We start from the raw sequence: 23,886 nt of genomic DNA, 5'->3' as shown, positions 1-23,886 counted from the left end.
AAAGAAAAACATTTCACGAGCTTAAAAATGAAATTGCAATTTTATTTATATGAACTTTCAAGTGTCGAGGGGCACGTGCCCCCAGAGTTTATTCAAGAGAGTAAACAGTTTACACATAAAACGTCTTCAAACATTCGTGTGTGACTGGTTATAGCCTAAGGAGCAAAGTTTTTGTTTTTCTGTGGGGATATGCAAGGAGGAAAAAAAACATTGTATGGTCAAGGACCACATATGTGCACAGTGAAGCCGCAAAATATTGAGGGAGTCGGGACAGTAAAAACTGGATTAAAATATACCGACTATTTTCATATTGATTTGCTCTCTCTTTAGAACAGGGCTTCCAAGGTTTCAGTTCGCGCTGAACCCTTTATGGTTATCAGCCGGTTTCACGGAACCCTTGATGGTACTGTTCCAAAGAGCTCTTGATAATACTTTTCCACCCCCAGAGCTTTTTATGGTTACGAGACACGCTGTTCCACAAAGCCAGGTGGTGATACTGTTCCACGGAACCCTTGATGGTTACGAGATTGTTCCACGGAACCCTTGGTGATATCGTTTCACGGAACTCTTGATGTTTACGAGAGACACTGTTCCACAGAACCTTTGGTAATACGGTTTCACAGAACTCTTGATGGTAACGAGATTGTTCCACAGAACCCTTGATGGTAACGAGATTGTTCCACAGAACCCTTGATGGTAACGAGATTCCCACAGAACCCTTGATGGTAACGAGATTCCCACAGAACCCTCGATGATTACGAGACTGTCCCGCATTACCCTTGGTGATGCAGTCCCACAGAACCCTTGGTAATACTGTTCCACGGAACCCTTGGTTGTTACGGGACTGTTCTACGAAACTCAAGCAAAAACATGAGATAATGCAGTATATCTCAAATATATTCACAGTGATATTCAAGGTATAAGCAGTGTGAAATTTTTAAAACCAATGAAAATAAAATTTTTATATCGCGGAACCCCCGAGTCTCTGGTAGAACCCCAAGGTCCCGCGGAACACCAGTTGGAAATCTACGCTTTAGAAAGGCCTAGCTCGACTCTAGGGGCCTCCTATGGCGCTTCCCACAAGAATCATACAGATATCGTAAAGCAGGGGCCTTCAACCTTTCAAACACCGTGGGCCACCAAATCAGAACTTCCCACGAAGCCCGCGAACCACCAACTCGTGTAATTTAGTAACATCTTAATAGAAGGAGTTAAACAGGGACAAAAGTAATATGGGAGACTATTTATTTTCCGAAATTATTTCCTCCATTTTATAAATTTCAATTAGTTCTGAAATCATTTTTTTCCACCAATTCTGAAAAAGTTTTTGATTAATTACTGATTAAATTAGTAATTAATTATGATTAGTTTTGATCTGAAATTATCTTCGAATTATTGTGTAATTATTTATTGAGGTAATTATGAAATTATTTTCTTTCTTTAATTCCGAAATTGTTTCTTTTATTAATTTTTATTAATGTTTTCGACCGTTTTCTGGAAATTATCGGCGGGCCACGACAAAAAGCATCGAGGGCCAAATATGGCACGCGGTGGGGGTGAGGGGGGTGGCGTAACTGACCCACTGCCCAGGGTAACGAATTTGTGGTAAAAAAAAATTCAGACTAGAACAGGTGGAGGGCGGAAGAATGTATAGCCAAACGCACCTGGTCCTTGGTTATTAACACTCTTTTGGTTATTAACTGGTCTGGTCCATCACTCTCAAGGTCACTCTTTTGGTTATTAACTGACGTAGCCCCTAGCTCCCTCGGTCACTCACATGCTTGCATATTGTTTGGTCACATGCTTGAATATACTCTCTAGATTAGCCATCTTCAACCATTTGCTCGCGAGCACCACTGTGCTTTCTGGAGCACCAAGAGTGCTGCTCTATGTTCGTGCCCGATTTCGTAGTCGCGAGCATTTGATCAAAGCTTGAATTAAATAGCTAAGAAAAATTTCATTCAGGAATTACAATCATGCAGATTCAATGCACATGCATGTCAACTTTGCCGTAAGGATGCTCTACATATGATAGGCATGTCTTCGCGACTCAAAAAAGGTTGAAGACCCTTGCTCTAGATCATTCTTTTGGTCGCTCATTTACCTGGTCTCTTACTCTGTGGGTCACTCATATGCTTGTAAACTCTTTAGGTCACTCGTTTGTTTGATTCACTGTCCCTATATCTCAAGGCAGCAGTAGAAGTAGGGGACTTCTGGTTTTACCCGTCTGTGCGGTTTCAAATTTTGCCGTCCTTCTCTCATTCTACTAATTTTCATAGCCACGCATCCTCAGATTTACTGCCCTGGGCCATAGCCCGCTAACCCCTCCCCCAGGGACCGTCTTAAGAGCATCATAGGCTCCCCGGGATAAGTTATTTTTCTGAGGCCCCTACCTCACTGGAAATGTCCGCCTACCAATCTACATGCTTACTCTCGAAAATGTTTACCAGATATTTTCATGGGGAGCCCCCCCCACTCTGCACTTGTGTTGCAAGGATGGGCCCACGCGTTAAGACGGCACGGCCTCCCTCCCGTAAATACGCCTCTAGCCATGGCCCCCCACATCCTGCAGCGGGGGGGGGGAGGGCAGAACAGACTTTCACGGGCCTCCCTCAATGATAAATTTATAGAGTGAAATGATGAGAACGAGAAAACAAAAATTATGAGAATCCCTGACAGCTCCACGCTTGTGGGGGCCCCCATGCCTCTGGCCTCTAGTGGTGGGCTGTAAAACTGTTTTTGAACTGGGTCGCAAATTGACCAAGTCCGGCCCTCTTTTTAGGAACAAAAATTAATGTTATCACTCAATAAGCATGTTGAATATCAAGTCTGAAACAAAAGGGAAAAACATGAAACTTACAGGATAGTCGCCTCCGGCGGTATGTCCGGAACTTTCTCCAATTGTAAGAACATGCATCTCACTGTTGTCCTAAAACATAAGCACCGGTGTGGACACGAAGGGTCTTGTTGACCATCAGCAACAAATGAAAGCCATAATATAATAATCCACGCACCCGAAAAATACATAATGATAATTATTATGAGTATTTTTAATTACAAAATAATCGGCAAAGCTAATTCCTCAGCTGTTAGAATAACCACATGGAGAAAAACGGGGGGAGAGAGAAGAAGAAAACACAAACACCACCCAACGGAGACGATCTTGTTTTGCCGGCAACAACACGCGATCGGGATGCTCCGCCAGCCAAGTGTGAATCCTTTTGGAGCCAAGTTGGCGACCGACTGAAAATTGTTGGCTCCAGTAAGAGAAAAGTCTCTGCTAAGAGATGTGTGGAATATTTTCACACAAGAAATATCATCTCGCTAGCAGTACAAAAATTCAATTATGGTATTGTGAAATAATTTTGCGAGAGACAACAGCACGGCCCCAGGGCTGCCCTTACCAGACGCGAAGACCGGTGCGAAAATCAGGGCCGCAACTAGTGGGGAGCAGGAGGATCTCGTGCCCCGAGCGCTGGACCAGAGAGGGCGCAAATTTTATTCTCAAACCTCTCCTTCAACATTACAAGGGGGCACCAAATGACTAAGCATTCAGTTGCGTCCCTGGCGAAAATAACAGCTAGCCCAGGCAGAGGCGGATTCATGACTTCGCCGCCCTTCTATAACCCGCTTGCCCTCCTCCACCCCCCCATAAGTACACCTAGAACCGGCGGACGTGGTCCTAGGTGTACTTATGGGGGGGGGGATACTTCGCAGGTGCGAAGGGTGCAGCCGCACCGGCCGCTAAATTTTAGGGCCAGCAAAAAGGATTAAAAATAATGCTTTGATTACATTAAGTAACATTTTGACTTCGTAACGAAGAAAAAGCTTAAAATTCTGCCAAGATGGGTGACACTTGAGGTCTAAGATATTGATAACCCCTTCTCAAACCCTCAGGGCCTGCAACTCATAAGTTCGGGCGCTAGGCAAACAATGTTCTTTGAGGCAGAGGCGTGGGGGGGGGGGGGGAACTCGTGCCTACAATGCAAAAGGTAATCAATTTCGGCACTTTGAAAAATTTTGGGCACTAGTTGGCCCATGCGAGAAACAGGCCTTGGCCCAAGCCAAGAGTGCACGCGCGTTTGGTTCCCCGAGTGCTGGACAAAAAACGCTGAATTTTCATTCTAACGACGTACTGTATTTAAAACTACATGGGGTGGCAAAATGTATACCTGCTACAGCTGAAAGAGTATTTAGTTGACACTCTGGGCAGTTAGTCCGTCGTCTAGCCCTGACAGCTCTTCCATTGTGGTGGTACAGATATTGTACACATGGTGCATACATTTTGCAGTAGGGGTTCCTAGCATAGGCATCGGAAGCTGTCGGGGGGGGGGGGGGGGTTCTGAGGCTATTTCAAGCACCCCCCCCCCCCAAGCATCGGAAAAGTCATTCCTGAGGGCCGCAAAACTGTCTTCGCACCGGTCTGCAAAATACTTGAGCCCGTCTGCCCTGAGTACACCTGCGTTTTTATGTCACTCTTTTGATAACTCCATGCTCTTTCACCAGTTTAGTCATTCACATTCTCTTGCACACTGTTTTGTGTGTGTGTGTGTGGTCACTTTTCAGTCATCCACATTCCTACACACTGTTTTGGTCACACGCTCTGGATCACTCTTTTGGTTACTCACTGACCTTGTTCCTTGTTCTCTACGCCACTCCCATGCCCACACACTTTCTAGTTCACTCTTCGTCACTCACTTGGACATGCCCCCTCTCTTAACAGGTCATCATTTCACAAGCTTACCACATGCTCTAGATCAGTGTTTCTTAACCTTTTTTTGCCCGTGGCCCCCTTTGAACCATATTTTTTTCTCGTGGCTCCCCTGTCTTACCCCCAGAGTTTTCAACTCTCATCTAGAAGCAAGACACTTTATACGTATTGAAATGATTTTTTTCAGTGAATTTATACTGAACGAAATATTTGCAAAGAAAATTGGCCTCCTAGTAGCCTAGAATTTATTGATCTCCCCGATTGTCCGAGTTCTATCAGGACCGTCTCAATATCATGCCCCCCCCCCCTAGGCAAAGTGATGCTATGGTAGTCCCATACTTTAGCTGGGAATAAACAGCCTACATATTTCCTATTTACGGGGTGATTATAAAAAAACTATCCCGACATATGGGCCCATATCATTCTTGACCGCATACATCAAAATACCTTATGCCAAAATTTCATTCAGTTTCTGTGAATGGTATGATAGTTAGGGGCCCATATGTCGGGATAGTTTTTTTATAATCACCCTGTATTTTCAAAATTAATTGTACTATACAAAATATCATAAGGTGAGGTCACTTATGGGCATGAGGGCTCTCACAAGAGTGGGATTGACAGAGCTACAGCCCGGGGCCTAATATGGTTTTCATCTTTTTTTTGTTTTTCATACAATAAATTTCATATGGGGAAGGGGGTCTGAAAAATTTAGCCGGGAACTTGTTGCAAAATGTAGGCGGTGAGGCCTGAGTGGGTCCATGCCCTATAGAAGGCCCTGGTTTAATGGGTGGTTTTGTTGGATTCTCTCTCTCACTGTAAGTGTTAGTCACTAATATAAAATCTTTATTTCTTCACACCTTAATTTTTCTTCTCAGCTCTCCAAACCACCTGTCATGGCCCCTTTCTCCATTTTCTTCCGTGGCCCCCTTGAAGTATCCCAGTACCACAAGGGGGCCCATATGGCCCCCGGTTGAGAACCACTGCTCTAGATCACTCTTTTGATCATTAACATGCTTGCTCACGCTCCTAACCCATCGCTCTTTAGGTCAATCTTTTAGTCACTCACTGACCTATTCCCTCTCTCTTTGGGCAGAGGCAGATTTATGGTGGGCTATACAAGTTTTTGTCGCCTTTTTTTCCTCCCATTCTACTAATTTTCCTTAATTATCTATTTCGGTAATCCTAAAATTATTTTTCTCTCTTCTCAATATATCTTGAAATAATTTTTTCAATAATTATGCAATTATTCTTTCATTGATTGCGAAATAATCTCTATCAGAAATTAAGAAATTATTTCGCACATTGATTTATAAGTTTTTATTTCACTACTTTTGAAATTATTTATATATATATATATATATTATATTTCATTAATTCCGAAATTATTTCTATTTATTTTAGAATTATTTCTTTCATTTATTCTACAGTAATTTCTTTTATGTGTGGTGTGCTGGACGGTACATATTTCCGAGGTATAAAAAACAGTTATGATGGTATACGATGGTTCCTTTTTTTTTTCCAGATACGTGGGGGGATCGCATTCGCTTTTATTTCACCTGCATTGGGCACAGAATTTTGATATTAATGCGGAATGACAAAATAACCTGCTACTTTATACACTATCTGGAATTTTTTTCTGGGCAACAAAAAACTATGTATACGGAAGAATTCTCAGACTTTAGGTACGTCCATATTTTGTAAACTTACGCACCGTGAAAAAATGGTGCTTTTCTTAGTTACTTTTGCCCATAAGCAATAAAAAGAATAAAAAATTATTAGTAAAAATGTGCCTTCTATAAAATATTGAAAATGAGTACACAGTTTAGTATTATATTGCATGTGAAAGACATCACTGAACTGGAACGCCATCTGCCACCTATCAAATAAAACTGTTGTAAGTCTTAGATTGAAACTGACGACCGGTTTCTGATTGATGTGCCACAAAGAAAAATTGTAACCATCTTGGTGATAGTTACAATCAAATCTATTGATTCGTGTGAATATGCCTCCCAATAGGCACCCAGGGTTCCAACCACGTGGCTACGCACCGACTTTAGTGTCATCTCAAATGCATCATGGGCATTCCGGACAGATCCCTCCCCCATCTGATTGAAATATACATTTTTGAGATAGAAAATATATGCATATGGGATATACCCTTTTACACTTTTTGAACGGAAACAGAGAAATGGAATAAAGATTTTTTTCTTTTTCAACTCAATAAACTGAACAGTTTTTATCACACAACATCATCTTAATGCCCTCTAGCGATACATTTAGAAACTTTTTGAATTTGATTTCAATATTTTTAAGCCAAACAAGCGAAATACAGGGTGCCCCATAAACTCGTAAATAGTTGAAAAATTCATATAAATTTTGGTAAGGGAATCATATTTGAATGCGGTTTGCGAAAAATTTATTCCCACAAAGGAGGGTTTTTCGATACAGAAAAAAAAATCGGTACAACTTTCTGTTAATAGAGGGCGCTGCGCGAAAGCAAATCGCTTTAAATATGCAAATATATTCGTCCTATAACACGCAGGATTCAGCTCAATTCTGAATTTTCCTGTCAATGGCGCTTACATAAGGTTCTCATTGTGATGGTGACATATTGGTGGGTAAAGCACTGTTGGTGAAGCTGTTGTGCACCTCAGCCACGAATCGCTGGCTGAAGCTTCAGAGCTTCACGAATGTTTTGGACACAGAATAGATTCAACAAAAGGTTCTATGAAGGAATTCTGCTTTCGTGCAGCGCCCTTGTTCGACAAAAATGCGAACTAATTTTTTTTTCTTTGCTAAAAAATATTCCTTCGTGAGAATAACTTTTTTCGCAAACCACATTCAAATATACCAATTCCTTCAATTTTTATGAATTTTTAAACTTTTTACGAATTTATGGGACACCCTGTACGTAAGAGAGGAAATTTCATTTTCCTGAATTTCTAGGCCTCTGGTTTGCTCAACGGAGTGGGTATGTAGCCTTTTCCAAGACAGCATGGGTATAATAAGGTGAGGTAAGCCTTTCTCCATAGACAGCTCTTTTCTGTTGTCGTTGCACACAGATGCAAATCCAGAAGCGGTACGGTTGCCCCTCCCAAGAGACGAATAATTCGGCAAAAATCGGTAAGCCCCGCAAAATGTGGGACGATCTCCCAAACCTACACAATTTTAATCTCTCTGGATCGCACCTGACACCCACAACACCACCTGGGCAGTCCCGCCTTAAAGCATGGACCCACCCGTACATAGACCGGCGGCTGGAAGTGCAAAGGAGACCTCACGAAAATGAGATTTGATAACAAAAATTTCGAGAGTAAACACGGAAATTGGTAAGCATTTGTAGCGGGGGAGGGAGGCTCTCAGAAAAATTACTTCTCCCGCGGGTCATGATCCCGCGGCCCTGCAGCTAGGCCCTTGTTCAGGTGCATAGTGGGATTCCATGACATTCATTCATTCCAACCGAGCACAACTCCGGTCTATCGCCATAGGCAATTTACTACCGATTGAGTTGTGCCGGAAGTATGAGTGTGTCCCCCCCCCCAAATTCCCCGGGCCACGAAAGCGACTGCATACTAAGTGTTACGGATGGGTCCAAGACGGATAGGGGAACAGGAGCAGCGCGCGTACGTGGAGTATAAAGGGGGGGGGGGTGAAAGAGTCAAGTCCTGGAGAGAGAAACTGAGCGAGGAATGCACGGTATTTCAAGCAGAGCTGTGGGTGATCCGAAAAGCACAGGAACAACGGGAGGATAATTTGGAGAAGATGACCATATATTCAGACAGTAAATTAAGCTTGGAAGCTATCAAGGACCCTTTAACAAGACACGAAGATGGTAGAGCCATAAGAATAATACTGAAAGAGAGGGGGGATGTAGCACTGATGTGGGTGAGAGGTCATGTGGGCGAACGTGGGAACGAGGAGGCAGATCAGTTGGCGAAGGAAGCGACGAAACTGGAGACAACGTCCCAGGAGAAGAAAATCCCTGCGGCAACGGTCAAAAGAATAATTAAAGGGCAGACAATAGTGGAATGGCAGAAACAATGGAATGATCCAAAAATAAACGGACGCCTTATTCATAGAGTAATCCCAAAAGTCCAGTGGAAAGAACGTTACTGGAGTAGGCAATAGACAATCTTCTTCTCGGGCCATGGACCGTTTCCCACCAACTTCAAGCGTTTCAAAATTTCCGACAACGAGCAGTGTATATGCGGAGGAGTGGGAAGTCCAATTCACTTTGCCACGAAATGTGTCCACACCAGTCGTTTCCAATTAGTTAAGCCACCGTCGCAATTGGGGGAACGAGTGATTTAAATGGCCAAGGATGATAAAGCACTCAGGAAAATCAAGGAACTGGTCGGCTTTTTGGAAGAGAACACGGAGTGGCTCCATAATAAGCGGACGGGAGCGGCAGATCGAGCGTCGAGCCCACTTGCACCCAGGAGGAGGAGTGAGAGAATCAGAAGACGTCAGGAGACAGAGGACGACAGGGAGAAGAAGAATGGACTGAGGAGGAAAACGACGATCAAGAGGCAGACGATCCAGAGGCAGACGATCCAGGCTCCGACTTCCAATGAGGACGAGGCGAAGAAGGAGGAAGGCAGGAAGTCACGCATTAGTCTTTAATTAAATAAGGGCGAAAGCTGTTCCTTGTATGCAACGGTCGCGAGGCAGCTCCCTTGAAACCATGTCGGATGAGCAGCTGGACTTTGAGGGCTGGGCTGGCCAGGTTTCAGGCAGTTGAATGCATTCTGTATGTGGTACACTTAATATACATTCGCTTTCGTGGCCCGTGGGACACACACACACACTCATACTTCCGGCACAACTCAATCGGCAGTAAATTGCCTATGGCGATAGACCGGAGTTGTGCTCGGTTTGAATGAATGAATGTGTACTAAGTGTACATTATACAAAAGGGATTCCATGACAATCAGATCTAGTGGAAACTGGATCATGTACTTTCCAAATATGGTATTTGAAAGTACATTTATAAATTGATAGGTTGGTATTTGTGGCCACGTATAAGCCCCTCCTGAAATATTACTATGCCCTGGGGCCCCATGATGCTATTGAGATGGATCCAGGTAACCTTCTCCCAGTGCTAAACATTAGCTGCTGCTGAGCGAGCAATGGTATTCCTAAGATGTGGATGTTGTGGGTTTCATCCTCCTTGAGTTATTTTCTGACTAACTTGTTCGTTCATACTAGTATAATAGAGCAGTGGTTTTAAACCTGGGGCCATACGGTTCCTCTGTGGGTCCTGGGATATTCTAAGGGAGCCACAAGTGGTAGGGGGATGACTATCTTCAGAATCTACAGCAGAGCTTTCCATAGAACCTGGGTCATTTTAACCCATCTGCCTCATGTTGGCTAGACTCGAGGCCTTCACAGGAAGTCTACACGCGATCTAGCACTGATTTTCAAAAATGTGTGTAATCTGTTACTTATACAGCTGAGTATGGGGAACATAAATGCTCGAGGACCCAAAATATACAGACGGCCATTCACGGCAGGTGTGGATCCAGCGTGATGCGTCGAGAGGTTTGATTTATTGTGTAGGTTCGTCTGAACTTCCCGGGTATTAAGCAGACCTATTTTTCTCACATAATTTAGAGTGCTGTCACCTGCCATCAGTTTTTCTAACCATGAGTGAAGTGTAGTGATTGATTAATTGCACCGTTGTAGGCCTGTTGCTCTCGATGAGGAGACATTTTAACGGGGAGATCAACTCGCATTCGCGCCTTGAAGTTGGAAACCACAGAAAACCAGCCGACCACCACTACGGTAGTGGAGTCCTCGCGATGCGAGTCCGTCACTATAACCACCACAACGGCTATAATTTAATACTGCATGGCATACAGGGCCGGACTTGGCCAGGTGCGAAGGGTGCGGCCGCTAAATAAGGGGAAAAATACTTTGTTTGCATTAATACTTTAACTCAATCATCTTAAACCTGTTACTCGCGAGCACCTGAAGCACCAAGAGTGCTCCATGCTCATTCCAGATTTCGTTCTCGCGAGTACTTGCTTTGATCAACTCAATTAAATATCCTGTAAAAATTGCATTCAAGAATTACGATTAATCAGAATTTAAGCATATGTTGCCGTATGGCATACATGCTCAACTCATGACCCGCGGCCTCAAACCTTAATTTTGTGAAAATGAACTAAGCGGTACATTTTCAGATCACTTAAGTGATACGTGACTTGTGACACAGTTGCAGTTCACACAAGCGGCCTGCAGGGTTTTTATGCATATCATTTAAGTGGCCCGTGGCACATTTACAGATCACTTTAGCTGCTCGCAGCACAGTTCCAGATCATTTAAGTGGCGCGCGGCACATTCACAGATCACTCGAGTGACTGTCGAGTACTTACGTGGCCTGTGACAACTTTTCAAACCAATGAAGTGGCCCACACTCTTAAAGGTTGAGCACCCTTGCTGTAAGGAATGCTCTTTAGTTTGTTGGTAAGTATAGGCAGTGCTCGTGATTCGAGAAAGGGTTAAGACCGCCCCCCCCCCCGCTTTAATTTAAAGCAATAGTACAAAATTCTGTCTAAGACCTCTAAAATTCGGGCATTGAACCCTTTGTTCTAGGGTTTCAGAGAACCCCTTTCCCCAACAAAAGAGAAGATTGTAGGTGGTACTGGTGTCCCAGGTGCTGGACTGAAGCAACGCACTAAATTCTTTTAAAATTATGTCAGGACAGAAGTACTGACACAAAATATTAGGGGGGCGGGGTTATAAGTTATCCAGCATATATGTGACTCAAGATCGCACTTAGTAGAGGAAAGGGTCATTGCATATCACTCAGTCTGTCGTAAGATCCCAGCGCTTATGACGAGGCAGGCCTAATGAATGCTTGCAGACTCACAGCTCATCTGGTTGTGACCCTGGGTAGACAATCGGTTCTCTAGCCCCAACAACCTTCAAATGCCTGGGGACACACTTGCAATTTTTTGCGGGTACTATCATCCAAATTTATTGTCAAATAATATGACCATGGAATAGTAGTTTGATGGTCATTCTCGGGTGCCAATGGAAACCTAGCATGCACTAGGGTATTTATGGACACTGAGAAAACCCTATTTTATATAGAAGGCCACAAAAGTTGTTTTGCAATGGGCCATAAAATATTTGAGCCCGTCCCTGATGACATAAGAATTCAACATTTTCACACAAATCAACAAAAATGAAGTTAGGGTCACAAAGCATGTTTATTTTGATACTCTCTGTACATAACAACCCATGGTTTTTTTTTAATACACTCAATACATACTGATAACATACATCGATATAACTCTGCACGAGATAAAAATATGAAATGATAAAATAAACACGTAAAACAAATAATAAATGCAATTTTTTTTGTTTCTTAAATAAAATTTTTCACCGGTCCTTAAATGTTGTATATTTTTTCTCTTATTACGTGACCAACGAATTAAATATTTTTGACACTTCTTTCCCACTTTGGTCTTGAATGAATGTCTTATGGTTGCCACTGATTATGTGCATGTTTATCGTTCCAGAACATACCTAGAAAGATAAGAAGTATTAAGAATTTAATAGATGTGTCTAACGTGGTTTCGAATGATAAAGATGTAAATATATTTATGTAAAATATTTTCAACCAGTCTTTTATATGACATAATGGAACAGTCTCATGGTTTTCTTTCTCAATTTCTTTTTTGTAAACCCTAAATGTTAACATTAATATTAGTAACATAAAACAGAAATATTTTACATAAATATAACATTAATATTAACATTTAGGGTTTACAAAAAAAAAAATTGTGTATATATATATATGAGAAAAACCATGAGACTGTTCCATCATGTCATAAAAGACCGGTTGAAAACATTTTTCATAAGTTAAATCTGCCTACTCAATAGACCAGTGTTCAACCTTATTAAAGCTACGGACAAGTGAAAGCAGTTCAGTGTTTCCCAAAGTGGGCAATATTACCCTCTGGGGGACTTTAGGATCCCATGGGTTCGTTTGAGATGAGTGAGGAGAAAAAATTTTTTGGGGGAGGGGGAGAAATGGAACAAAAATTTTGGAAAAGTACGTAGTTGAACAATTTTGCAGACTGGCAAAAAAAATAAGGAAATAGGAGAAATACAGTAACAAATAAATAAGAGAAATAATTTAAAGGCCAGTAAAATAAATAAATAAATTAGAAAAATAATTAGTACATGCAGCAAAAAAAAATTAATTTGACAAATAATTTGCAGACCGGCAAGAAATAAAAAAAATTCAACAAATAATTTGTGAACTGGCAAAAAAATACATTAGATGAATGGGAATTTCTTTTCAAGAATGACACGGGAAAAAAAATTTGAAAAATAATTTATGGGCAGGAAAAATAAATAAATGGGAGAAATGATTTGCAGACACGCAAAAGTACATTAATAAAATTCACAGACCTAGTACTTCACCAAACACCAACTCTGGCCATATCGCTATATTGCAATTTTACTGCCATTAGTGAGATAGGTTGGAAGTGAAGGCGCTGTCTATCGGTGGTCGTCTCGAGTTCGTTAGGGAAAATATCTTATCTATATCCTCCCTTGGGTTCGAACCCGGGACCCAGACAACAACCTTCACGATGGTAGACGAGTATCTTACCACCATGCCACTCGGGCACTCACAGACCTACTGACAGCTAAGACAGAAATAAAAACCTATATAGCCACAGTATAATATGTAAATAAATCTAAAATCATGTTGCAGTTATGTGGATTGGTCCAAATGTTTTGTGAACCAGTGCTAGTCCATGGGTCAACAGTTGAAGAACCATGTAATAGACCATTAATAGAATCTGCGTATGATATAGGCTAAGTAACAACTGTTTTACAGCATAGTTTAATATTGCAAGTATTTGCATAAGAGCACTGATTGTATCACGTGACTACTGGACAGGAGTGTACAGTTAAATCCAGTCGAAACAAACTTCAAGAAAATGAAAATCTGGCTCATACTATATCCACAGGTTGTTTATCTGATCTAATTATAGAACATTAAATGGGATGGGATAAAAATATTTATTTATAGTTTGGCTAGCCATAATGCAGCAGAAGCAACTTAAATTTTTTTTTACAAAAGTAAAAGGGGCAGTTGACCACAGTGCAGAAAATATATGGTTCAATAAATTTCACTCTGGGTCACGAAAACAGCAATCAGCCAATATTTAAGTGGTCAAATAAACTTCAATCTGATAAAAGGAAATAATATAAAAAGCAAGCAACTAAAAAAAAGAAATGTGTGTGGAATGTACAGATAAAATTTCTTAAGAACAGTTGAACGATAAACTTCCCAAACTTCCTCATTTTGCCACTAGCTCTGCAATTAATAAAAAGGAATGTTCACTTCACATACAGACTTACAGAGAATTCATAATCAGGAACATTCTTCTATCAGTTAACATGAAGTTTAGTTAGCACAAAATATTTGAGACTTCTTAATAATGAGGTTCAACTGTAGTGGCAGAAGATAAACACATACTGTTAGCTGCAGCAAATGTATAGCAGTAATGATCGAACTCACCTTTTCTAGATCATATTTGTCAGAGAAATATTTCATGAGATTCAGCGCATTGGAAGCTCTGATCAAAGACAGACCCCTCTTCAGTGTCTGTGTCTCGGTATATTTCATGGACATCATGAGTTTCTTGTAGTAGAGATCAAAAGCTCCAACAATTTCAGTCTTTTCGATGTTTGGACAAGAGAGCGTTATGAAATCAGTCGTGAGGTCTACCCGCTCTTGGAAACTTGGAAGAGCCATGAGACTTTCCTTGAACTATACAAGACCAATAAAAAAAAGAATCTCGTATCAGTATTTAAATTCCAAACATGAATTTTATTTTGCACATATAAAAAAAGACGCAGTACTACTAAAAACCAGAAGACACAGAAAAATGACATTTTTTCACGGAGATGGAAATTTCATTTGCCATCACTATTTGGCCTTTATCCAAGAAGCTGTATCAATGTTGCAGCAATTTACATAGGCAAAATCTTGATGGCAAATAAAATTTTCATCTCCACACGCCTTCAACACCTGGAATCAAAGGTAGAAATTCTTCTGATTCATTGGTGTCTATCTTTTGGTTCCAGCAGCTGAAGACTTAGAAGATGGCAAAACACAGATTGGATCAAGAATTTGGCCATGCCTATCAAACTTTACCTCTTTCAGTGGTTTTGTGATATATGATTATTGTACCAGATACTGATCCTATCAAGAGAATGTAGTGTCGCGCTAAGAAAATGAGCTGGCCAATTGTAAACCAGCTGCTATCGGCTGGCTCTATAATAGTGACGATGGGAATCATGGTTTTAATTATTTCCAGATGTGTCATATTTTTCTACCCATAACACAAAGATTGAACTATTTACATACATAAAAACTAAAGACATACAACATGAATTTGATCAAGTTGATGCAAATTTAAATGGAGAAAAAACTACCGTATATACTCGTGTATAAGCCGAGTTTTTTTGTAGAAAAATTCGTTCCTCAAGTAGGGGGGTCGGCTTATACTCAAGTCAGTTTTTGATGAAAAAAATATTTACCCCCCGAAATCAGTAGTCATTTTTGTAGCAGAGTTCGGGAAACCGGCATTATTGGTATGGGCTATGTTCAAATCCCACAGAACCGATGTCAACCGAGGCAAAGAATTTGAAAACATCATTGGCTTTGATACCAGGTGGGCTAACCGTTGATTGTACAGCCCTTAGATGTGAGCATCAACAAACCTCTCAAAGACTATTTGAGAAACTTGTGGATCGAATGGATGAGCTCCGATGATAAGAAACTACAAAAAGTGTCGCCTTGAAGAAACCTGACATTGGCCTAGTGTGCCAATGGGTACATGAGACGTGTGGAATTCTGTTTCCGCAGATCCTTCAAAAAGTGTTGCATCAGCAATGCGATGGACGGAACTGAAGATGATATCCTCTTTGAAAGTGACAATGACGATGAGGATAAAAATGAAGATGCCGCATCCCCTGTGATGATCTGATGGATTACCATGAGCGTGGAGACTCAGAAGGAACGGATTAAAAAGTTTGAATCATTTTCTATTGTAAATATCCGCAAGCTATTCATTTTGCTTGAAAATATAAGAATTTTTTTTTTCTGATTTGCACGGATTTTTTGGGAGTCGGCTTATACGCGGGTTTTTAATTTCTTGCGGTTTTGGTGGTCCTGAAGTGGGGGGTTGGCTTATATACGAGTCGGCTTATACACAAGTATATGCGGTAATTTAATATTTTACGATGAATTCAATCAACTTTATGAAATTTTTTTATGACCAATATACTAAAGAAGAACCTCTTAGAAGATGGAAATGCAAAATATAGCCATACTGTAAATTTTGGCTTTCTAACTTGAGCATTTCATGAACTGCACTTTAACATTTCTGGGATGTTCTAATTTCTTGAAACAAAGGTACACAAACTGAATTTGACATCAACATTTCAGTTTATAGACAGATATTGAGATGTGATCAATTTATGAACACACAATATTAGTAGAAAAAAAATTCACTTGGATGTTTCTTGATAAATATCTTCAATTTACCTCTTTTAAGTTGACATCTGTAAAATGCAAAGCAAATGCGGCTAGGGATTGTGCTTCTCCTTCGACTGAAGCATTGACTGTGAAGTGAGACTCCTGAGCTCGAGTGTATGCGGTTACAAGAGCCGGAGAGCCATCGAGCATGAACAGTTCCTTGATTTGAATATCAGACACCTGTTTGTTTTCGACTATAAGAGCCATTTCAAAAGCTACTGAAGCACCAAAAGAATACCCGGCGACATGAATGGTCTTTCCGACATTCAGAGCTTTAATTTTCTGAAAGAAAATGTTCAGTATCGGTCAGAAGACAATTATTAAAACATGAAACGAAGTAACTTTCAAAGCTTCAAACACATTTACGTTAATTTTTTATTTTGAAAATATGAATAACGAAAAGGCTCCTCACCTCCAAGTACCACATGCTAAGGTCTTGGATAGAATTAGATGGTGCATCTGGTGTGCATTGCAAGCCATACACAGGGCATCTGATCATCTGGGCCAGAGGCTCCAGCATCTGGACAAAACCCTCTATTGGATGTACAATGAACAATGGTGTGCCTTTCTTGATCTGGTTGAGTGGCACAATAGCCTTATCAGGAACTATATTTTGTAACGCTGGGTAGGCGATTTCTCTGATAGATTTCTCCAGAGAATTGGATACTTCTTTGGTACTACTGCCTTCACTGTCACCATCACCACCTTCATTTACTTTACCATTTTCTTTGACGTCAGATGAGCCAGCATCAAGCCTCTTAAGATCCCTAATCTTCATTTGACGGAGATCTTGTATAGAGAGCGACATCTCATAGTTCCTCTCGATAAACTGCTGAATTTCGACACCCATCAGAGAATCCATGCCCAACTCTGCTAAAGTACTTTCCATATTTATGGTCTTAGTATCTTTGATTCCTGTTAAAGTGAAAACAAATTGAGCATTGGAAATTACTTCAAATATTTCACTGTTAAAGATACTGACATCTTCACGCTCAATCAGGGTTTCTAACACCTCGGGGAGGAGTATTTATGGACACACTATACAGTCGACACTTGTCGTCATAATGATTGTTCCATTACAAAGACCATTATCACAGGTTCCAAATTTTTTCCTATATTTGCATATTATTTTTTATCCAATATAACAGCCAGTAAATATCATTCAATCTAATACAACGACCAAACTCAGTTCAGCGCCCCCCCCCCCATTTTTTACAAAGATATGGACAAAATCTGTTGTTGTGAGGAGTGTTTGAACTTGACCTCTGATACTTGGGGAAGAAAGATTAAGTGTTGTCATTTCTACAGAAAATGCCCTTACTGGAAACAGAAAGAATGCAGTGCTGTCTTAACCCATGGGCTTCTCTCCCGGGCATCTCAAATGCAGTGGGAGAGAGGGCTCATGAAAATGAAATCTAAATAATATTAGAACTCAAAGAAATAATAGTTTTCATCCCCAAGTAAAAACTGTTAATTATTGTGTGACAATTTATTATAATTTCCATATGTTTAGCCACTCAATGGCACCCCATTGAATGGCTAAACCAGAGATAGTTATGCTTACCAAATACATTAGCCAATGCTGATAAGATATCCGTTTTAGAAGTTTTCTGTCCAGGAGAATCTGTGGGTTGATATGGAACAAACGACGAGACGACTGGTTGTGTTTGTGTTAGGAAAGAGTCCAGGACAGTCAAGCATGAAGTTATTCTTTGCGGAACTGTTCCTCCGATTACTACATCATTACCCACTGTGTCTTGAAGGACGCCTACATCTCCTATGGCACCCCATTGAATGGCTAAACCTGAGAAGTATTGAAAAAAAAAGATGTTATTCTATATTTCAAAATATTCCCCTCTCCCATTTACATAGCATATGAAAAAAAGTTCAAATAATAGTTCAGCAAAGAGCGATATCAATCTGAAGTTGACAGACTTCACTGATGTAATGCAGATTCAGTTTCACAGGACGGAATAATGAGGGAAAAGTCTCAAATGAGCACACAGGATGGATGTATATTTTATGGTGAAATTCTGAAATCTAGACGCGCCCCAAGCAAATGGTAGGCGGCATTGTGAAGCATCTGGACTTGAGACATTGACAACCAATCAATGACTAATCACACTCCTGGCAAATCATCTTGCAATGATTTACAGTAACTACCTCTTACAGAAGCAATAGATCAGCATAAAAAATAATGACAACGACATATACACTATGTTGCATAATAAAAACTCACCACAGAGACCATCACTTTTACGCTTCTCACAAACTCGCTCCATGACAGAGTTTGCAAAACCATAATTGCTCTGTCCAGCATTTCCTCGACCACAGCTGACAGATGAGAAACAGACAAAGTATTCAAGTTCTGAACACATGGACCTAGAAAGTTCGTCCAAGTTTACTGTAGACTGTACTTTGGATTCACAGACAAGCTTGTAATTTTCTGCTGTTTGATTGACCATAAAAGCATCTCTCAAGACCTGGAGAAGGAAAAACAAATTCAAGTTAATGGCAAATTTACAATTTTGCAACACCTGAGACACAACGTTTATTTCTGCTGTAATAAAAAGTAAAAAAACCCTGGTACTAATTTATGATACTCACCAGTGCCAAATTGAAGATGCCACCAACAGGAGCTTGTCGAGAAGCTAATTCTACAAGTTCCTTAGCATCTCCATACGACGAAGCATTCAGCTTAGACACAACTACATTTATGTCCTTTGTCTTCCAACGTTTCAAGCACAAGTGCTGGTAACCCGAACGAACACCAGATCGTGACGTTAGGATGATGGTTCTTGCTCCTCTGTCAATCAACCATTGGCATAACTCCAGTCCGAAACCTCCAAGTCCACCAATAATTATGTAGCTCTTTTTTGGATCCAATGCTGTTCTTGGGAGGACAGAAATCTTGACAGGAGTCGGAATGGCACGTTTCTCAGTCTCTTCTTCTTTTATCTGTTAGAATATAAACATTTTTAAATAAAGTGATATAGAAGTCCTGAGGTGTCATTAGAATTATACATTAAATAAAAATTCTAACAGTTTTGAACTGTAGTGAAATGGACTTGAAGATTCTCTTACCTTAAGGACAACTTTACCAATATGCCTACCGCTTGCCATGAAGCGGAATGCCTGCTCAGCCTGATCGTAGTTGAAGAGTATAGTGTTCAGGGGCCTAACAGTACCTTCCTTGATTCCTTCACTAACTAACCTCTGCACATCTTTCATAGTTGAGACTTTCTCGAACAAAGCGTCTAGCAATATGCCATGGAAAGCAACATTCTTCAAAAATATTGCCATTCCTAAGGTGTAAAATACAATTCTTAAAAAAAGAAAAAATTGTCTCTATTCTCACTCTGCACATGAAACTTCGAAAAACATCTCACATAATGTGTATAGTCATTAATCAATTTCCTACCTAGAGGACTATTATTTGACAAGTCATATTTTCCTATTTCAAGGAATCTTCCGTGTTGAGCGAGACAGTTCAAACTGGCCTTCAGCTTCTCATCAGCAAGGGAATTGAGTACAACATCCACTCCTGGGGAAAAAAGTTTAACGATTATTGTAATGGGTTTATCGTAGAACATATGCATAATAGTCATTGTAAATTCTTGTTTTTTTTTTGGCTAGATTAAAATGGCAATACAACATATTTCTATTATGAGAAAATTTGAGATTTTATTATGGTTTAAGAGATTCTTGCACACATTTAAGGTAGGGGGTTCATAATCAGGGACAATGGACCTTTGAAATCCTCGGAAAGATTTCAGAGTCTGTGAACTTAGTTGAGAGTCATACTAACTTATTATTTTTATACAATAGACAGAATTTATTAGAGAATCACAGATAATGTTATCATTTGAGTATTATTATCACTTTCATAAAGTACAGAATAGACCAATATCATAACGTGTTTTCAGGGCATAGTGATTCCCTCTCTTTCTTTCATGTTGGCAGATAGATACGATGCTATAAATTCCAAGAATTTTGTGCTGCTCTCAGTTGGCAATTTAGTTATTGCACAAATGAAATTTTAGGTGCAATAGCAGGGCATATGGTCATCATACTTATAACCGTGATTTTTTGTATAGTTATCACCTGGTTACTATTATCAGAAACCCTGAGTCCTGATGTTATCACATTAAGCAGCGTGTAATGTAATAATATTGTATCATATACTGAATATTATTCTGAAAAGAGTGTGTCTTTCATCTATTAGCACAAGGGTGGTCAAAAACACCTGCCTAAGGATCAGATTTTCATGAAAAATAACAGGCTGTATAGATGCAAGTAAGAAAATTGTAATCTTAAAAGAAAATTATTGTGACAAACAACATATCTTTCTATTCCTTTAGATACCATAATTGGTGAATGAAATTCGTATACATGCAGATTATATGCGCAGAAAATTACTGTATTCAAGTTTTTGATATCTCAAAGAGTATAATATTGATTTCCAGCAACGTTTGGAGATATCAAAGTTTGTCAACATATACACTCATTGCCATAAAAACTTGGCCCCAAGAAAGAGTTGTCCGAATGGAAAGAAATTTGATATATGTGAGTACAACACTGATATAAGTAAGTGATTACATAATTAAAGCAAAAGAATCATTTGTTACATGAAAAACTACAAATGAATGGCGGTTCTAGTACCGTGTTGGGACACCTCTAGCTTGAATACACTATGTGATACAGGTGGCATCAAGGAATACAGATCCCGTATGGTGTTCTGCATCATCTCATTCCACAGTTGCTGTAAGAGCGCCTCTAGTTCAATCAAATTCATAGGCTGCCCAACTTGTCATTCCAAGTGATTTCAGATGTGTTTGATTGGTGAAAAATCTGGGGTTCTGGCAGGCCAAGGAAGGGTGCTAATGTGGTAAAGGCATTCGTGTGACACTCTTGCTGTGTGTGTGGTTGAGAATTGTCCTGTTGGAAAAATGCCTCCTGGGAGACCTGCCATGAGTGGCAAACACATGTAGCTGAAGGATGTAACGAACGTACCGTTGGGCTGTCATAGTACCGTGGATGAATATTAAAGGTGACCCGGTGTCGTGCAACAGCACCCATACCATCACATCAGCTGTGAGAGCAGTGCACTCTGTATAGTGAAGGCAGGATTGAGGCGTTTGCTACTTGGTCTCCACACACGTACATGGTTGTCATCACTGCCCAAATTGAATCTTGATCCATCGCTGAAGACCACCTGGTTCTATTCGATAGCAGTCCAATCCTGTCGAGCTTGACACCACTCCAAATGGAGGCAACTGAGTGGGTGGGTGTCATTGGTAGCACATGTAATGGGCGCCGTGATACCAAATATTCTTCAGCAAGGAGTTTTACGACAGTATAGAGAGACACAGGAGCATGTAGTGAAGCTGCTGCTTGTGTCCAAATACTTTATCTTTATCTGAAACCGACTATAGCTCAGGCCTACCACAATGAAGTGTGTCCAAATACTAGACAATGATGCAGTTGGTGCTGTGCGTGCTTATCAAGTGATGTAACAGCCTTTTATATTGGTCTGCCAGGGTGTCCTGAGCCTGGCCATCGTGCACACACACACACGCACGCAACCTCTCTCTCATCTACTAATCCCAACACCTCACACTAAAGTCAGATTGGCCTAAGTGGCAGACTACTCGCTGAGTTGACCACCCGGCTTCCATCATACCGATGATTCTTCCCCCTCTCAAACTCTGACAGCTGATCATATTGTCTTTGATGGTGGCATAACAGCATCCCTAATGAAAAAACATTCTTCTGCAGCAGATTAAGTACAGGCAAAATTCCTTTGCATATCTGTTTTATAAGCCAAGGAGAATGAAGTTCAACACCCTCATGTGGCATATTACACATTATGCAATCACGATGTGCATCTAATGATTTGCGTATCTTCCAGACACATATCTTCATGCTGAGTTTCGTTATGATGTGACAGTTACTTCTTGGTGTGGAAATTTATATGGCAATGAGTGTATTTTAAGAGATTTTTTCATTGTGATTTTTTGAAACTTTGATGAAAGTTAAAAAAATTTCAATTTTAACAAAATACCTTCTCCTTTTGTACTGTTCAAGATGTGTCGTTCAAAACTAAGATCTCTGGAGTTGCAAAAATTCTTTTCCTTCAGTTGAGGGAATCTTTTCTTCAAAAATTCTTTCTTTTCATTGGATCCTTTTTTTAAAATTGAATCATATCAAAATCATTTTTGCAACATTTTTTCAAATATATATTATATTTTTCACATTAAAAATTCATCACACAGTATACTGTATTACTAAAATGATATTATTATCCTCTCATGTGATATTTCAATATTAAGGGTTTTGAATTTTTACCAAAACATTCTTTTGACCAATTAGTCAGTATATAATTAATAGGTATTTTTACAAATAGCCAACCATGTATTTGCAGCTGTTGCCTATGTCACATAGAAGAGTTTCTTAGACAAAAAGAGCTATTGTTAGTTTGAGTTTGTTCAACATCTTCGACGCCAACCACTAGTGTTGGGGAAGCATTGATCACTAGAGCCTGGAAGTTTAGGCACTAAAAATGGTCGAAATAGGCAGGGAAAAAGCCACTAAAAAAATAATTTTTGGAGGGAAGAAAAATAACTAAAAATAAAGGTATTGAGGATCCAGAAACTACCTGAAAAATTGGTTGCACTTAATCCATCTACTGTTTTAATTACAGTTTATAACTGCATTATTATCCAAGTTAAATTGATTTCAAGCCCAAAATAAAATGTTAGTAGACCCTCAGGATTAGGCCAGATACAAGACCACAATTACCAGACGTGGAGCCGGTAGAGAAAATTATCTGTGGGGGGCTCCGAGTTGCGAATAATCCCTGTTTATTTCTTGTATTATTATGAATAATCTTTGTCATTTGTATAGTTGAAACATGGCTATCTGGTTCTATTTTTGTAAAAAAAATGATTTTTTTAAATATTACCACACATGCAGGACTCCTTCAAGTGCGGGGACTTGTGTAGTTGCATTTGTCACATACCCCTGAGGGTGACTCTGGTCAATTTAAATCGAATACTAAATGTGTATGTTTAATAAATAGCCATAGTTGTCTGCAGTGCATTTATGGTGAAAAAAATGAAATGAATGAAACAAAATGTGCCCCAGTGCACTGTCTGCTCCTACCCCCACTTTGTGTGAGCCATGACGTCAATTCATGACCTCTTGAGGCAGTCATTGGTAAGCTATACACATAAAACAGTCTAGTGCCTGAGCGGGACATTATGTGAAGCATGTGAAGAAACAAAAATTTCTCATTTTCTTCTGCTTTTCTAACATGGGCTGCGTTCATTTGAAACAAAATCATTCATGTCTAACCTCTCTGAATTCCTCTGAAATTCACTAATAAACTTAAAACTATATTAAAATAGGCATTGATTGTACAAAAATTAAAAAAAAAGGCATTTTTACCAAAAAAGTTTGAAAATAGGCAAAAATTTTTGCCTGAACTTCCAGGCTCTATTGATAACAAAATGACAAGGAAAGGGCCCCCAAGAGATGTTGTACTCAAAAAATTATGAAAAAATTTACATATTCATCTCAACAGACACCCATGGAAAAAAAA

At 39.9% G+C, this 23,886-nt stretch overlaps 3 protein-coding genes across 7 annotated transcripts in view; 1 reads left to right on the top strand and 2 right to left on the bottom strand.

Annotated features, from left to right (window-relative positions):
* The window catches only part of Pxn (Peroxidasin), a 109,765-nt gene extending 106,612 nt beyond the window's left edge, over positions 1-3,153 (bottom strand). For both annotated transcript variants that reach the window (XM_089251319.1, XM_089251321.1), the window contains exon 1: positions 2,861-3,153. In XM_089251319.1, the coding sequence (XP_089107445.1) occupies positions 2,861-3,027 (167 nt within the window). In that variant the 5' untranslated portion in view covers positions 3,028-3,153. The remainder of the gene's footprint in view (positions 1-2,860) is intronic.
* Positions 3,154-8,473: 5,320 nt separating this feature from the next.
* On the top strand, positions 8,474-8,839 carry LOC149068739 (uncharacterized). The gene has a single exon (XM_089251215.1). The coding sequence runs from the start codon at positions 8,474-8,476 to the stop codon at positions 8,837-8,839; it is 366 nt and encodes a 121-aa protein (XP_089107341.1).
* Positions 8,840-11,909: 3,070 nt separating this feature from the next.
* LOC149068738 (fatty acid synthase-like) overlaps positions 11,910-23,886 on the bottom strand; it is a 63,474-nt gene continuing 51,497 nt past the window's right edge. For all 4 annotated transcript variants that reach the window (XM_089250533.1, XM_089250532.1, XM_089250536.1 and 1 more), the window contains exons 20-29: positions 22,348-22,467; positions 19,705-19,827; positions 19,368-19,588; positions 18,891-19,241; positions 18,523-18,766; positions 17,848-18,087; positions 16,696-17,198; positions 16,293-16,565; positions 14,259-14,510; positions 11,910-12,247 (exon numbers count right to left, since the gene is read on the bottom strand). In XM_089250533.1, the coding sequence (XP_089106659.1) occupies positions 12,137-12,247; positions 14,259-14,510; positions 16,293-16,565; positions 16,696-17,198; positions 17,848-18,087; positions 18,523-18,766; positions 18,891-19,241; positions 19,368-19,588; positions 19,705-19,827; positions 22,348-22,467 (2,438 nt within the window). In that variant the 3' untranslated portion in view covers positions 11,910-12,136. The remainder of the gene's footprint in view (positions 12,248-14,258; positions 14,511-16,292; positions 16,566-16,695; positions 17,199-17,847; positions 18,088-18,522; positions 18,767-18,890; positions 19,242-19,367; positions 19,589-19,704; positions 19,828-22,347; positions 22,468-23,886) is intronic.

This window comes from Pholcus phalangioides, unplaced genomic scaffold (genome assembly GCF_987345545.1).
Source record: "Pholcus phalangioides strain wild (caught in Gottingen) unplaced genomic scaffold, Ppha-v1.0 ptg000024l_1, whole genome shotgun sequence".
In the NCBI taxonomy this organism is placed as follows: domain Eukaryota; kingdom Metazoa; phylum Arthropoda; class Arachnida; order Araneae; family Pholcidae; genus Pholcus; species Pholcus phalangioides.
The sequence above is the reverse complement of the archived record's forward strand: the minus strand, read 5'-3'. Positions and strand labels throughout refer to the sequence as shown.

What these genes read in the sequence shown, in the direction of transcription:
- LOC149068739 (XM_089251215.1), top strand. Translation starts at nt 8,474, where the DNA reads ATGACCATATATTCAGACAGTAAATTAAGCTTGGAAGCTATCAAGGAC.